This window comes from Oncorhynchus clarkii, chromosome 29 (genome assembly GCF_045791955.1).
Source record: "Oncorhynchus clarkii lewisi isolate Uvic-CL-2024 chromosome 29, UVic_Ocla_1.0, whole genome shotgun sequence".
NCBI classification, from domain to species: domain Eukaryota; kingdom Metazoa; phylum Chordata; class Actinopteri; order Salmoniformes; family Salmonidae; genus Oncorhynchus; species Oncorhynchus clarkii.
Window position 1 is genome coordinate 22,881,712 of NC_092175.1, and position 14,506 is coordinate 22,896,217.

Here is a 14,506-nt window from a genome sequence, read left to right on the forward strand (position 1 = left end):
TCCTGTGTCAGTGTTTGTACCACATGGGACTGTTTCGGGTTTTCATGTTTCTTGTTTTGTAGTTTATTCATGTATAGTTTCGTTATTAAAGAACCATGAATTATAACCACGCTGCGTTTTGGTCCACTTCTCTTTCACCAGAAGAAAACCGTTACAACAACTCCTAAAAAAACAAATGTAGAACTGTAGGCTATATTACAATCAGATTGCAACAAAATGCCCTTGCCAAAACATTTAAATTTGCTAACAAATGTTCGAATACCATTGGCGTCTTCTTCAGGTCATACAGTAAATAAGGAAAATGCATGCTGGTAGCTCACCACAGATAGTATGGCCAATCTGAATAAAAACACAACAGCAAAATGGAACAATGACGCTCCGTCCACTTGTCTCTGTTGTTAGGCTACGGTATATTCTTGGCCGAACAAAAGAGGGGCACGAGAATGAAAACTCATGACAACAATGTATCGAAGAATCGCCCATTGCCCTATTTTGCAGGATGAAAGGACACGTGTACCTCTAGATGGATAAGGAGCGAAGGGAGGAGAAGGGGGGGTGTTGAACAGCGGAGTGTGCGTGTGGGAGGGGGGGGCATACACTACACAAGCCTTCGGCCTCGCTCACATACAGAAACTCCCCTTTTCAGCACCGTGGACAGTGCATATTTCTCCACGCGCGACGCTCGGCATCTCGACTCAAGCTGTACTTTTGTTTTTCTAAAAACGAACACTTGTCCAATCGTGAGGTCAGCTGACGCTGGTAATGGCCACCCACCCCACCCCTCTCTCTACATCCTGTCGACCAACACACGGACTCAAACAGCAAGTTGCTGCATTTTTAAGTTTCCTTGCACGGGGACCGACGAAGAGAGAGACAAGGTCGACAGGCATATACTACTTTAGCCTCTTAGAAAAATGTACTTTTATAAACGTCAATCGCGTTATTTTTGTGACTCTCAAAGGATAAACAAATAGGATCTTGCGTTTTTGTTTTTATTTTTTCCTAATAAGCTCTTATCATTAAGCTCAGCAGTCGCCCTTCTTGCTTTTCTTTCCTCGGTATATCTCACTCAACCGCCCATTGACTTTATGTTTATCTGAGCTGAAAAGCATCACTGCTCAGAATGTTGCTAGAACATCCTGGATCGAGTTGTCAAAATCCCGGGAATTTCTCCCGATACAGCGCAGGTCAAGGTAAGCAGTCCGCTTTCTTGTTTGTAGTATTTTGCACTTATGATCGAGCTTTTATACAACTTCATGTGGAAATGTAGGCTACTGGTGTGTCTATTTGACGCGGTTTAGTCACCTGTGATCTGTTAATGGGTTTCAATTAGCTACGAAATATCTAGTTAGCCTCCACAACAAATCAGCACAGCGGGGGCTCCGCCTGCAGCTCAAAGTTTTACTGACAGGATCCAAACAGGCATGAAATAGCCCATTGTATTTCACAGCACACCCTATCTACAGCAGTTAAACAGTTTAACAAAACACTATTAGGCCTATATGCTGAAAGAAGTGTTACAGGCGAGTGCTTTCCCTTTCGAGACGCGAGAAGTTGTGAAAATAGATACATTTCTAGGCTACACACATCGAATGGATTTCATCATATTGGCGCATGGCAATGTGTCCAGTATCCAATTTAACAACATTTCACTGGGTATTTATACACTTTCGAGGTTGGATATTAAATATTTTGTTTCCGTTTCCCTGCCAGCGGGAGACGTTATGAACACGTAATGAGCTGTATTGTTGGGAATCATATCAACAGATGTTATGCGCGTGCTGTCATTGTACACCATCGCTCATTGCTGTCACTGGAGACCACCAGAGCGCTTTTGCAATGCCTGTGTAACGCGACAATGCAACAGCTCGGCTGCACACAGGCCGCCCCCTGCCCTCCCTAGTAGTCAGCCTGGGCAAAATGCTCAACAAGTATCAGGTTCCCTTCGACAGGTGCGGTACCTACTTTCTGTTTGTAAATTAGGAATAAAATAAAGGAGGTGTATGCCACCAAATATCTTATTTTGTCGTGCGTAATGGGGGGAAACGAATAAGGCTTATGTGTGGGTTATTGCATTAACAAATCAAAATCAATAGATTGCCAATGGTTTTAGAAATAAAAGCAACAATCATATATTTACGAAAACACTTGGCCATGACTGCTCTTTCTCACGGACTATTTTGTTGATCGTAGAGCATCGCTCATGCTACGCAATTACTGTCAAAAGTGAGCGATCAATAGGAGATACAAAATATTATAAAGCTGACAAGTAAGAGGGAGCACTGAAGCATCCCACACCTTTCACCAACTGTGTTTCATATACTCTGAAAATACAGGCAAACGGGGCATTGATTTTAGATTCATCAGGGGTCCACGCGGCCATGGCACTAGTCGTGATTTCCCAAGGCGCCCTTTTGCGGCTGAGATCAGTGTCAATAAAATGCATCCGAGTGTTGCTTCGATCAACATGTTATTGAACGGCCAATCTCTTCCCTAAGTAAACAGCTGTCTTAGTGAAGTCAGAATAGGCTATAGGCCTAAGATATGGTGTGTGTGTGTGTGTGTGTGTGTGTGTGTGTGTGTGTGTGTGTGTGTGTGTGTGTGTGTGTGTGTGTGTGTGTGTGTGTGTGTGTGTGTGTGTGTGTGTGTGTGTGTGTGTGTGTGTGTGTGTGTGTGTGTGTGTGTGTGTGTCATTCGCCAGCCAGGTTTATATTCTTGTTAACGACGTGATGGAAATGGTAGATGTGGCTTTTTTTTTTAAACTAATTTTATTGTTATTGTATTGTTATCTACCGTGAGCCCATCAATACGATGACATTTTGGGAAGATTTTCTCTTTTTTGCTTTTGAGTTGATAAGATACCATGCGTGGGATGGTAATATCAGAAACATCCCAAATATCAAATATTACTTCTAATTAAATTAAACCAATAAAATATAACTGTCACACTCTGACCATTATTTGCGTTGTTTGTTTCTATGTTTTGTTTGGTCAGGGTGGGCATTCCATGTTGCATGAGTGGGCATTCTATGTTGCATGTCTAGTTAGAAACAGACTATGTGTTTTGGCCTGATATGGTTCTGATTGGGAACCATATTTAGGTAGCCTGTTTTGTATTGTGGTTCGTGGGTTATTATGGGTTATGTTATGTTGCTTGTTAGCACTCAGTTTCTTTAGCGGGCACGGTCGTCTTGTTAGGTAGTTTGTTTTGTTTTAGTGTACTTCGTGATTTTTCGTCCGGTCATTAAAGTATGCATTCACAACACGCTGCGCTTTGGTCTCCTCAATACGACGATCGTGACAATAACATTAACTTTGGTAAAGGAATATTTTCGTCTGATCCAGATTTTTCAATTGAAAAGTGTACCGTTTAATCCCGTTATTATAAGACGAAATGGGGATCATATTATGCTCCAATGTAGGCTAATAAAAGGTTGATGAGACATATGCCTCCAAATATTCGATTAAATGAGAGGATAAGCAAAGAAAACACATTTACATTGATAGAAAAATGCAATTATATCCAATATAAAACTTTTGTCTTTAATATGATGCAATTACTGCAGGCTAAAGCTGTAGGCTAGTAAAAACGTATTTCAGTGTGTCAATATTTTACTAAATAGTGGTCAAGTAGCCTGAAATGCAGACCTCGTTTTGCGTATCTATTACAGACAACTATCTGTAATGGTACATACGTAGGCCTAATGTCACTTGGAACAGAACAGTTTCATGGCTAAATAAATAAAAAAATATGTGCCAGGCTCCATTTTCGTTTGCATTTGATCATTTGTGTAGCCTGCCCTACTATATGGCCGTGATTTGATTTGAAATAGGCCTACACACGGTCTTAGAGAAACGTGCGTAAATGGCTTTGCAAAGTTCCAATTAAAGCCTCTTAGACCTACTTCTCGTGCTGTGAAAATGTATGTTCATAAGATCATGCAAAAAAATATATAAGTGATCCAGCTATAGCCTAATGGTCAAGTAAGAGCTTCGTGCAAGAAAATGACATTTCAAATGGCATAGCCTGTATGCACCAACACACCAACATCGTCGAAACCGTAGTCAAATGTCATCTTGCGCCATGAAGTTTGATTTTTTTCTTCCGACGAGTATTTGGTACCCGCACCTCTCTCCAAGTTGCTGCTAGGTGATGATCAGCTATCTCCCTGCTTTAACAGGCCAGTCGCTGGGGAAACTGCGTTGCGTAATCCTTCACAGCGGACAACACACTGTATGATAAAGCAAACTCGATCGCATGCAACCACACTGCTCGGATTTGTTTTGTATTCCTGATATACTGCATAAAATCCCAATGTGAGCGAAAGGCCTAGAACACATAAATACATTAGTTCTTCGTTATCGTGTGAGGAGATCATGAGCAATGAATGGACATAATGAACGGAATTCTCCAAAAGGAGCACCGAATAACACGGAGATTCTGCTTGCCTTGCTGGCGCAGAGCGAACTACTGAGGTATTCAACAGGGCACCACATGTGATTCCATCCCATTGGGCACATACTGGTTGATTCAACGTTGTTTTCACGTCATTTCAATTAAATGACGTTGAACCAGGGTGGAATAGACGTTGAATTGACGTCTGTGCTCAGTGGGATTTGTGTTAAATCGAATCTGCCTTTGGTTTGCACATTACAATAGTTAGGCCTAGATATTTAATCAATCATTTGTTGTCGCTGTTTATACAACTCAGAATAAGGGATGTTGTTTTATTTCGTTCCAACACCTTCATGTATAGCACAAGCTTATTTCTATAACGCGTACGGTATGATGAATACAAAATATATATATCGATATACTTCCCTATTTTACATTTCTGAATATTTGTATAGTAACTGCAATTAAATGCTTATTTTTCCTACATGCATATGTCCAAAAATAACATTATTCTTGCATGCACAATTCGCTCCACACAACATCTCTTTTAGACTAGTTAGTGGTTAGCCGAAACAGTGGTTACATCCCTTTAATTTGTTTATACTTTTCGCTCCTGTCGCCTGTATTACAATGGATTAGGGCTAAATCTGTATGACGAAGGATTAAGGCTAAAAACGGTGAATCTATGAAATTACATAGGCATATGTCTTATCTTTTTGCTCCTGAACACCACAAAACAAGTTTTTACATTTGGACGCACAGTTTTAATCGGTTTGCAATTTCTCCATTCATTGCATATGTGTTAAGGATATTAAAGACCTTCTGTTGTCAAGCATCCCTCCTACTTTCTTTGTTTGCTGTAGTGCGGAGGCCTACCTGAACTTTAAAAAACGTGTCTGATATTTTACAAAATGTACCAACTGTGCCTATGTATCAATCGGCCCATGTCTGCGCATTATGTGACACATATGTATACGAGGTTAACCTGTTAACGACATTTTTATAAATATTACTGCAATTTCTAGGGATTGAATTGGCTTTCATGGGCAGACATATACGCTACAGGTTATATTATTGGTAAGCAAGACACCCTTTGATTGTTGCGTGAGACAAGGCAGCGTATTCTAGTTTTACAGAACCTATTGAATTAATAATGAATTTGATGCACCTGTTCATGACGTGGCTCCCTCGCTGTTGTGCATTGCTTGCTATTGGCAGGAAAAAAATGGTCCATTAATTTTTCATAAATTGCCCACAAACGAACAACAGGAATGCGATTCCTTGGACGGATGAAACACGAAGTGCTTGAACTTTTGAATAAATAATAAAGCCGAGTGATAACATCTCAAAACGTATTTAAGTTGCCAGTGATGCAATTTCACTCGACAAGCGTTTGTTGATAGTTTAATAATAAGTTGCTTGTTGTGAGTTGTAATGACATTCTTTGCTGAAAGAGGGCCATTTTCATTTCATGCATTGTGTTGTCTTGACGAAGGCCATGCTTATTCCAAAAAGTTCAATGGCCTGTAAATTGTCATATTATTTTTATTTATGTTTAGTTAATTATATAAATTAGAGCTAATCCTGAACTTGATGAAGACACGAGCTGACTATTAGCTAGCTGTACGTTGGAACGATTGGTTCTCTGAGAGATATGGTTAAATGTCATATGTAAATTATGAATGATAAAGCAATCAAATTTGGCCATATGGAAGGCCGGGTTCATCATTCCTACATATCCTGCCGTGTCTTATTGCTTATAATAATTCTAGAGCAAATAGGCTTCTTGCAGCATATAGGCCTACCTAAAACAATTTATATTAATTATGTGGCAATGTGATAATTTGCACGGTATCATCAGCATCCCTAAATGGTCAATAAAACCATGTAAATAGGCCTACTGAACACACAACGTGTAGCATTTAGCTTTGTGACTCAAGTTAAATCTGATATCAAAACACATTTCACCTGATCCACTGTCTACAAGTGTGCATTTTCAGCGTAATTTCATGCGTAAAACATGTTTGATGGGAAAGGCTTGGATGGTGTTTTGCTAATCGAATGAGGGAATATTGACAACATATTCAGTGTGCGAACCGTGGATCAAATTTAGCTGTGGTCTCGTTTAATTTAACGAAACCATCCTTCCCCACTCTGTGAAGCGGGCCTGCTTCTACGTGATTTGGAAACCGGATGTAAAGTAAAACCTCATGAGCAGCCTTTGGGCCAGCGTTGATTGGGCGGCTGAGCATACAGAAGGGGATTTGACCAGTGTCGCTGCAGAGGGCTTGTTTTTTTCTTTCCTTTTTATCATCCCCAGTGATTCTTTAGTGGGAACAAATGGACCAGTGTTTTAAAGAGAGGGACCCATACGCCTGTTGTAACCTCAAACAGAGGGATAGGAATAGAATAGCCCATGGTCGCAAGAACTAGAAGGGAAACCGGGAGAGATAGAGAGAGAGGATTAGAGAGAGAGAGTTTTCCGGGATCCACTGTCGTTTCTGGTCTGGACTTGGATCAGCGGGTTACCATGCAAAGTAAGAATGTTTGTTTCATGGCATGCACTTTTTTTGAGGAGTGATAGTAAGAGGGTACTTTTTGATGTCTTGTTCATTAACTCAACAGATCAAACCCATAATAACTCAATCAGCCAATAGGTATTCGATGCTATTCCACTGGGCACACACTGGTTGAATTAACGTTGTTTTCACGTAATTTCAATTAAATTACGTTGAACCAACTGAATTTACGTCAGTGCCCAGTGAGATGGCTTTACTGGTTGGATTTCAACTGTGTGTGTATTTTTGTATTGCTGTACATCTGGCACCCACACGTGGAAAAGGGTAACGTATGTTGCCAGGTTTCAATAATCATGGGAGGAACAAAATAACCATTGACGTTTACTGTCATTTCTGGGTTCTGGAAAAAAATATGGTGATGGCGATGATGACAAAAACAAATGAATGGCTGTAATTTATAGACAGCATAGTGTATTTGCTTACATCTGATACTACTGAAATAATTGTGTCCCTACATTTATACATCAATAATGAGTCCACAACACCTTCGTAAACTTAAGTCCACTCCTTTTGGTGATGTTTTCTCAGTTAGCACATGTGACATCGGCAATGCATTTATGCTTTTCATTCAACCGGATTATTGTATTAGGCTTACATATTTTTAATTGAATAGATAACAGTTGAAGAGTTTATTTCCAAAAACGCTATAATCACCAGTTTATCAAATTTGTGTTTTTTCATCAGAAATAATTGCTTATGGGTACCTTCATCTTCATGTATATGTAAAATAATACTGTTCTACGATGTGTTATTCATCGAGTTTAGATGTGTATGCAAATGTATTTTTTGAAAAACGATATATATCCATTGTAAAGCTGGAATGGAATGTTCGTATCCTGCATATTTGACTGTGGTATGCGGTTGTCTCACCTAGCTATCTCAAGATGAATCTACGTGCTCTGGATAATAGCATCTGCTAAATGACAAAAATGTCAAATGTAAATGTTTAACATACAGATCACATATTACTGTATTGAATTCAAAAAATATATTACATATTCATGTCACAAATGTATCATTTGTACATTTCTTTATTAAAAATGTAGTTATTTGTTACATTTGACTGTGTAAAATCTAACACTACTGCTCATTTCTCTGAGCATGAGGCGGATATATAGCATTTTGAGAGAAAAAAAAGCATGATTATTTGTCTCTGAAATTGTTAAACCATCAAGTAATAGATTTGAAACCAAAACATGTCTGTCATTGAACAACCTCCATGCCATGATTAGATAGTGAAAAAACACACCACACCAATCTCTTTCATCATTTGTTTAAATGATAAAAGCTAATTTACCAACATTTCTGAAAATGGATATAGAGCGTTTTGTAATGAAACTATTCAATTCTCAACTATGTGACAATATATAGGCTATCGATGAAAATAAAACATATACAATAGTATAGATACTAGATCAGTGACAAAACTCTATCATATTTGCCCTGAAATAGACTGCATTGGGATTTTCACATTCGTTTCTATTGACTCACCCCTTTTGATGCAAATGTATACATGTGAAGTTTCAGTACTGTCAACTATAAAACAAGTAATGTAAATGTGTGCTTAACGTGGAAAAAATAGGCCAATTTAAAAATAAAAAAATGAATGTGTTTTCAATTTTGCAGCAATGTGAATAGGTCTAAGATCACGTTCATGTATTATTTTACCAGTACACGTTGTTTTCAATTAAGCAATTTAAAATAATGTAGGCCTATTGTGTGTTTCGTTGTGAGGGCATGGCATAGGCCCCTATCATTAGACTACTACGTCATTACAATTAGGTTTAGTAATTCATTACTCAGATGTAATTAATTGAATTAGAGTAATTTGTCACGGATCTCAGAATATTAAGTATAATTTATCAACAACAAAACATATAAATTATTTTTTATCGAATTAGTGTCTTTATTTAGATATTATCAAAAGTAAGTATATTCTAAATAAAATGCATTAACACATGTTATGTTACACATTTGACAATAGTATGAATAGGCTTAGCTATGTTTGAGTCGTAAACTATTTGACCACCAAATGCTAAATGATCTCTTAAACAGTGTTTTAATTCAAGATGGATTCATGGTCATCCTGTCTTCTCCCCTTCAGAGATTCCTGTATGCGCGGGCTGTAATCAACACATCGTGGACCGCTTCATCCTCAAAGTGCTGGACCGCCATTGGCACAGCAAGTGCCTGAAATGCAGCGACTGCCAATCCCAACTAGCGGACAAGTGCTTCAGCCGGGAAGATAGAGTCTACTGCAAAGAAGACTTTTTTAAGTGGGTGCAAGAAATACGCCATGAACTATGTATTCTTTAATGGAAGACAAATTATTGAAAATATTTCAGTTGTGTAGCCTAATATTTAATGGAAACCAAGCCTAATTATTCGATAGAATCACACGGTCTGCATTTTATTTTGAGGTTGTGAATGTGATGAAACACTCACTTGTCAATGTATTGATGATAACCTTCTTATTTCCTAAAAGGAGATTTGGGACCAAATGTGCCGCGTGTCAGCAAGGTATTCCGCCGACGCAAGTGGTGAGGAGAGCGCAGGATTTCGTGTACCACCTGCACTGCTTCGCGTGCATCGTGTGCAAAAGGCAGCTCGCGACAGGTGACGAGTACTACTTGATGGAGGACAGCAGACTCGTGTGCAAGGCTGACTACGAAACCGCCAAACAGAGAGGTGAGAGGTCACTGTATACCTGAACATACCTTTATCACACCTAATTAGGGTCCCCAAGATCAGAGTGCCTAGACCTAATGCGTAATTAAGCATGTATCCACTGTCGTTTATATTTCAGCCATATCAAAGAATGTGTATATCCTACAATGCCCACATCTTCATTTATGTCTGCTAAATAACGCGAAAAATGATTTAACCTATTATCTATCACGCAGGCATCACCGAATAAGTTATGTAATGTTTTACTTATTTGATCCATTGACCTTTTATTGAGCAACTGCTTGGAGCTGTGAACTTGATCTACAAGACTATGAGGTCACCCATAAACACTTGACCCACCTGCGCTAATTGCGTCGTATCCCGCATCCCAATCGATAGGAATATGGATACAGCCTATCCAATTGCAGTGAAGAGAGAAAACGTAGTTCTTTCTGTTTTATTTTATTAGCAGACCGACAGTGACTAAGAAGATTAGATTCAGCCTCATCTGCACAACAGACTATTGAGGAGGTTTGTTTAAAAGGTGTTTAAAGAGCTGGTGACCATGTTTTGCTAAACTATCTCATAGGCTACAATAAGGCCTCCAATTTCAAGTAAAATCATTTAAATTGGCTGATGTAATGATGTCAAATGCTATGGCCAAAATGGGCATGTTTTCTACCACAAACGTCTTTTTTTTACAATGAGACTTTTTTTCCCCCACCTAATTTGAAATGAATACTTTTTTAATAAAAATGCTTATTTATTGCATGCTAAATTTAGTACAACTGACCTCAGAGAATCTGTTTTAACTCAATGAAATCCAGCAAGGGTAGGCCAACATTTTCTTTGTGAGTAGTTTGTGTTACTCAAGTTTTATCTTCCCCATCTGTTTGTGTGAATTTACTGACTAAACCAACCGCTGATTTACCCATTGAGTTTTGAGTTTAGATTAGTTTTCATGGAAAACCACACACGTTTATTTGGATAATGAGAGGGCCTCGTTACTTCGGTATTTGCCCACTTGTAGGATGTTCTTGCATATGTTTTTGTTCGTAGGCTTTTTGTTTAATAGTTCGTATTTATTTGGGTTTAATTAGGCTTATTGAAAGTAATACGTCAGAAAAGGAAGTTATGAAGTTTACTTGTCTTTTCCATTGTTTTCTACAATACATTTTTATCAGTTCTGGTATGTCACTTGCACTTTTCAATGGCTGAACCTAAATATCTATAAATAGCCTATTTACCCTTGGAATCTAAGGTTAAGACTTTTAGCATAAAGTAGGCCTAATGGGGTACATTTTTGTGTAAGGTCTGGCTTACATTGTGTGTCTTTTATTTTCAGAGGCAGACTCAACAGCGAAAAGGCCACGAACGACTATCACCGCCAAACAGCTCGAGACCCTGAAAAACGCTTACAACAACTCTCCAAAACCTGCCCGCCACGTACGAGAACAGCTATCGTCAGAAACCGGCCTAGATATGCGGGTTGTTCAGGTAACTATCCATTCCCCTCCACTATAGACCATTTCATTAGCGTCCTTATTTTATTATTATTTAAGGACATGCATGCGATTCCATTGAAATACTGCTTGAAATGGCCTCCCAGTGGGTTTGAATGGTTAGAATTTACGATGAGATGGATTAAAATGAAGTCCACACACTTGAAAGTCAGAACTGTAAGCGCGAGCTCGTTAACAATGCTAAGAGAGAGCTTGGCATATTGTCTGTCCGTGAAAGATCCCTACTGTGGTTGACTATGGTCATATATATTGTTTATTTGCAAGGACACTTAAAGTAGGTACGCGGAAGCCACTATCGCGCTTCATTATTCACGGAAAGGGAAATGGGGGTTAAGAGGGTTCACTTCGGCTGCATATCACTAATGAATATAGGCCTTGCCTATATGTAGGAGAGAAAGGAGGAACATTTTTACCTGGTTGAATTACATTAGGCTTTGCATGATGTGGATTGTAAACAACAAAATATGGGCTTACATTGAATGGTTCGTCAATCATAAGTGTCTCTTAAAAATAAAATACAAATGTTTTCAAATTATATCACACACGTTTACAGCTAAAATTTAGAACTTGGCCATAGTGAAATTTGAATAATTAAAATCAACTCTGGGTTAGTAGATCCCAGTGAGAAGGTAACATGCAACCTGTCTGCTCCCAGGGTTAAGGACAACTTGTAGCTGTCGCAAAGTTAATTAGCGTGATAAATCTCAGGGCATGTTGGTCCCAACATTAGTGTTCTGCCCCACTGTTTTAATCTCCCAGTTGAGTTAAAGAAGAGGCGACATGCTTCCTAGACAGTCCTTGAAAATTAATTTTGTTTTAATGTTAATGTGCTCTACCTGACCACTTAAAAGCATAGCAGTTTCACTGAAGAAAGAGTCAGGAAAAATGATGTCCGGAATGGTCCAGTAAGTAGAATGGAATTTGGCACCAGGACTGATATGTCCTATAGTCTATGAACAAAAAATGCAGTTCAAAATAAAAAACATGTTATAAAACTGACTACTTGTGTATAGCCTACTCTTCTGTAAATGTAACACTAAATTATATATTTCTAATTTTAAGAAATCTATTTCACTCACAAGTGTATTGTAGGAAAAGGCTTATTGGAGGATCTGCCTTCAACAGGAAACTTCCCAATTATATACCTCAAATAAATAAAACAAAACCAATATGTACCAAACACCTCCTTTGTCCTCCAGGTGTGGTTTCAGAACAGGCGAGCAAAAGAGAAGAGGCTGAAGAAGGATGCAGGCAGACAGAGGTGGGGACAGTACTTCCGCAACATGAAGAGGTCGCGAGGCAGTTCAAAATCAGACAAGGACAGCATCCAGGAGGAGGGCATGGACAGCGACGCTGAGGTTTCCTTTACAGGTAGGATGAGAAAACAAACATCTGAGATGATATATTCACAGGAATCTACAGACAGCAGCCTTTAAGCTCCTATTTGAGGAATTAGGAGAAATGTTATTATCACAATTATAATACAAATGCCTTCTTGAAATTATTTATTTTCCATGGCGGAAATGGACATAGCCAATTTCTAAACCACACATTTTTGTTTATTCCCATTCAAATTTGAATGAAACCTATATTTACCCAAATAATTCCATTGAGGGAAATTGTATTAGCAAAATATAAATTGTATTAAACTAATATTAGCAGAAAAAGGAATAAGCACTTCCATAATGCCACACCCTGACTAAGTGTCCTCCCTTATGTTCCAGATGAGCCACCCATGTCGGAGCTCAGCCACTCCAACGGCATCTACAGTGGCCTGAGCGAGTCGTCCCTGGCCATGGGGGGCCGCCAGGAGAGCAGCCACGGCCCCTTCCCCCTAGAGCATGGAGTCCTCCAGTCCCAGGACCAGTACCACAACATCCGCTCCAGCAGCCCTTACGGCCTACCCCAGTCCCCAGGCTCGCTTCAGTCCCTGCCCAGGCACCAGCCCCCCATCTCCAGCCTGGTCTACCCTGACTCTGGCCTGTCCATCATGACCCAAGGCGGGGCCCCCGGGCTGAACCCAGGCATGAGAGGAGTGTTGGGTGGCGCTAACGGCCCCAGCTCCGATCTGTCTACTGGCAGCAGTGGGGGCTACCCAGACTTCCCAGCGAGCCCAGCTTCCTGGTTGGATGAAGTGGACCACGGCCAGTTTTGATTAGCTGGGTTGATTGGTCAACGTGGTCTAAGGACTCAAAGGTGTGTGTCACAAACTGGAAAGAGACAGTCACACATGACCTGTGAAACAGAGAGACCGGGTCAGACGGTTGCTGTCTTCCACCCTTCTTGGATCACTCCATCTGTCTCTATCAATTAACTGTCAATCTTTTTCATTTCTCCTCATCTGAGTGGACTGGAAGGAAGGATTGGGCCATCAAAAAGTATGAATGGCAGCACTTGGAACTCACACACTCCATTCCTCATAGAGAACCAGACTGAGATTCATGGCGTGCTGGCCTGTTATGAATGCTATCTTTGTGACAACATAACAAATTTCAACTTTTGCCCAATTGGATTGTGATAGACTCTACCCCCAATCCTTTCCACCTTATTCTTCTCTCTGTTTTTTGCAGGTTTTGGTTAAAGTCAGAGTCTTTACATGTCTGGTTGTTGCCAAATGTCTATATATATATACATATTACAGTTTATCATTGTGGAGACTTTATTTTTATACAACCCCTTCAACAATATGAATACCACAGATATTAGTACTTTGTACATTGACAGCCAGGGATCTAGACAGGTTGTAGATGTCGCCTCCCACCGATAACTGGAGGTGCAATTACTTCTATGCATTTGTGTGTTTTCAGATGCATCTTGTTCTTTTCGTTCTGAGCTACCTGGGCATGAAACCCAGGCTGGTGTATGTGTTTGTTTATGTGGAAGATGTTTTATGTCTTATTTATTCTCTCTGCTGATGATGATGATGATGATTAAGTGATACAGGTCTTTAATAAATGTGTCAGCTAAATCCAAACTGACCAATGGCTCTTGTATCACATCTTTATTTTATTGTATTGTATTGACTATGGGCTGTATCTTAGGTTCTCTTCTCTGTTAGAATCTTTGATTTAAGTGTTTTATGCACACCTTATATTCTGCAAAACACTAACAGAAGCTAGGGTAATTGGGGTGGTGGATTATCTCCAATATTCATCCCTCATTTTCCTGGAGTATTAATTACATTGATCTATTATCAGAATACAGATACTGCAGGAGAAAAGCAGATCTGGAGATCTGGCTGTGTCTGCAGATTGGCCGTCTGGCAAATTACCAAAGCCGTATCAAGAGTTCAACGGCTCTTTAGTGCAGAAATTTGATGCAGACTGAGAGGCAACATGTCG

At 39.5% G+C, this 14,506-nt stretch overlaps 1 protein-coding gene across 2 annotated transcripts; it reads left to right on the forward strand.

The window, feature by feature from the left end:
* The first annotated feature begins 759 nt into the window (after positions 1-759).
* LOC139388330 (LIM/homeobox protein Lhx3-like) lies at positions 760-14,046 on the forward strand. 2 transcript variants are annotated; one of them, XM_071134938.1, is made up of 6 exons: positions 760-1,187; positions 9,080-9,251; positions 9,461-9,663; positions 10,988-11,139; positions 12,365-12,536; positions 12,890-14,046. In XM_071134938.1, the coding sequence occupies exons 1-6, from the start codon at positions 1,124-1,126 to the stop codon at positions 13,318-13,320; spliced, it is 1,194 nt and encodes a 397-aa protein (XP_070991039.1). In that variant the 5' UTR covers positions 760-1,123; the 3' UTR covers positions 13,321-14,046. The 2 variants fall into 2 exon arrangements, with proteins under 2 accessions (XP_070991039.1, XP_070991040.1); XM_071134939.1 differs by lacking the exon at positions 760-1,187 and adding an exon at positions 6,859-6,933.
* The last annotated feature ends 460 nt before the right edge of the window (positions 14,047-14,506 follow it).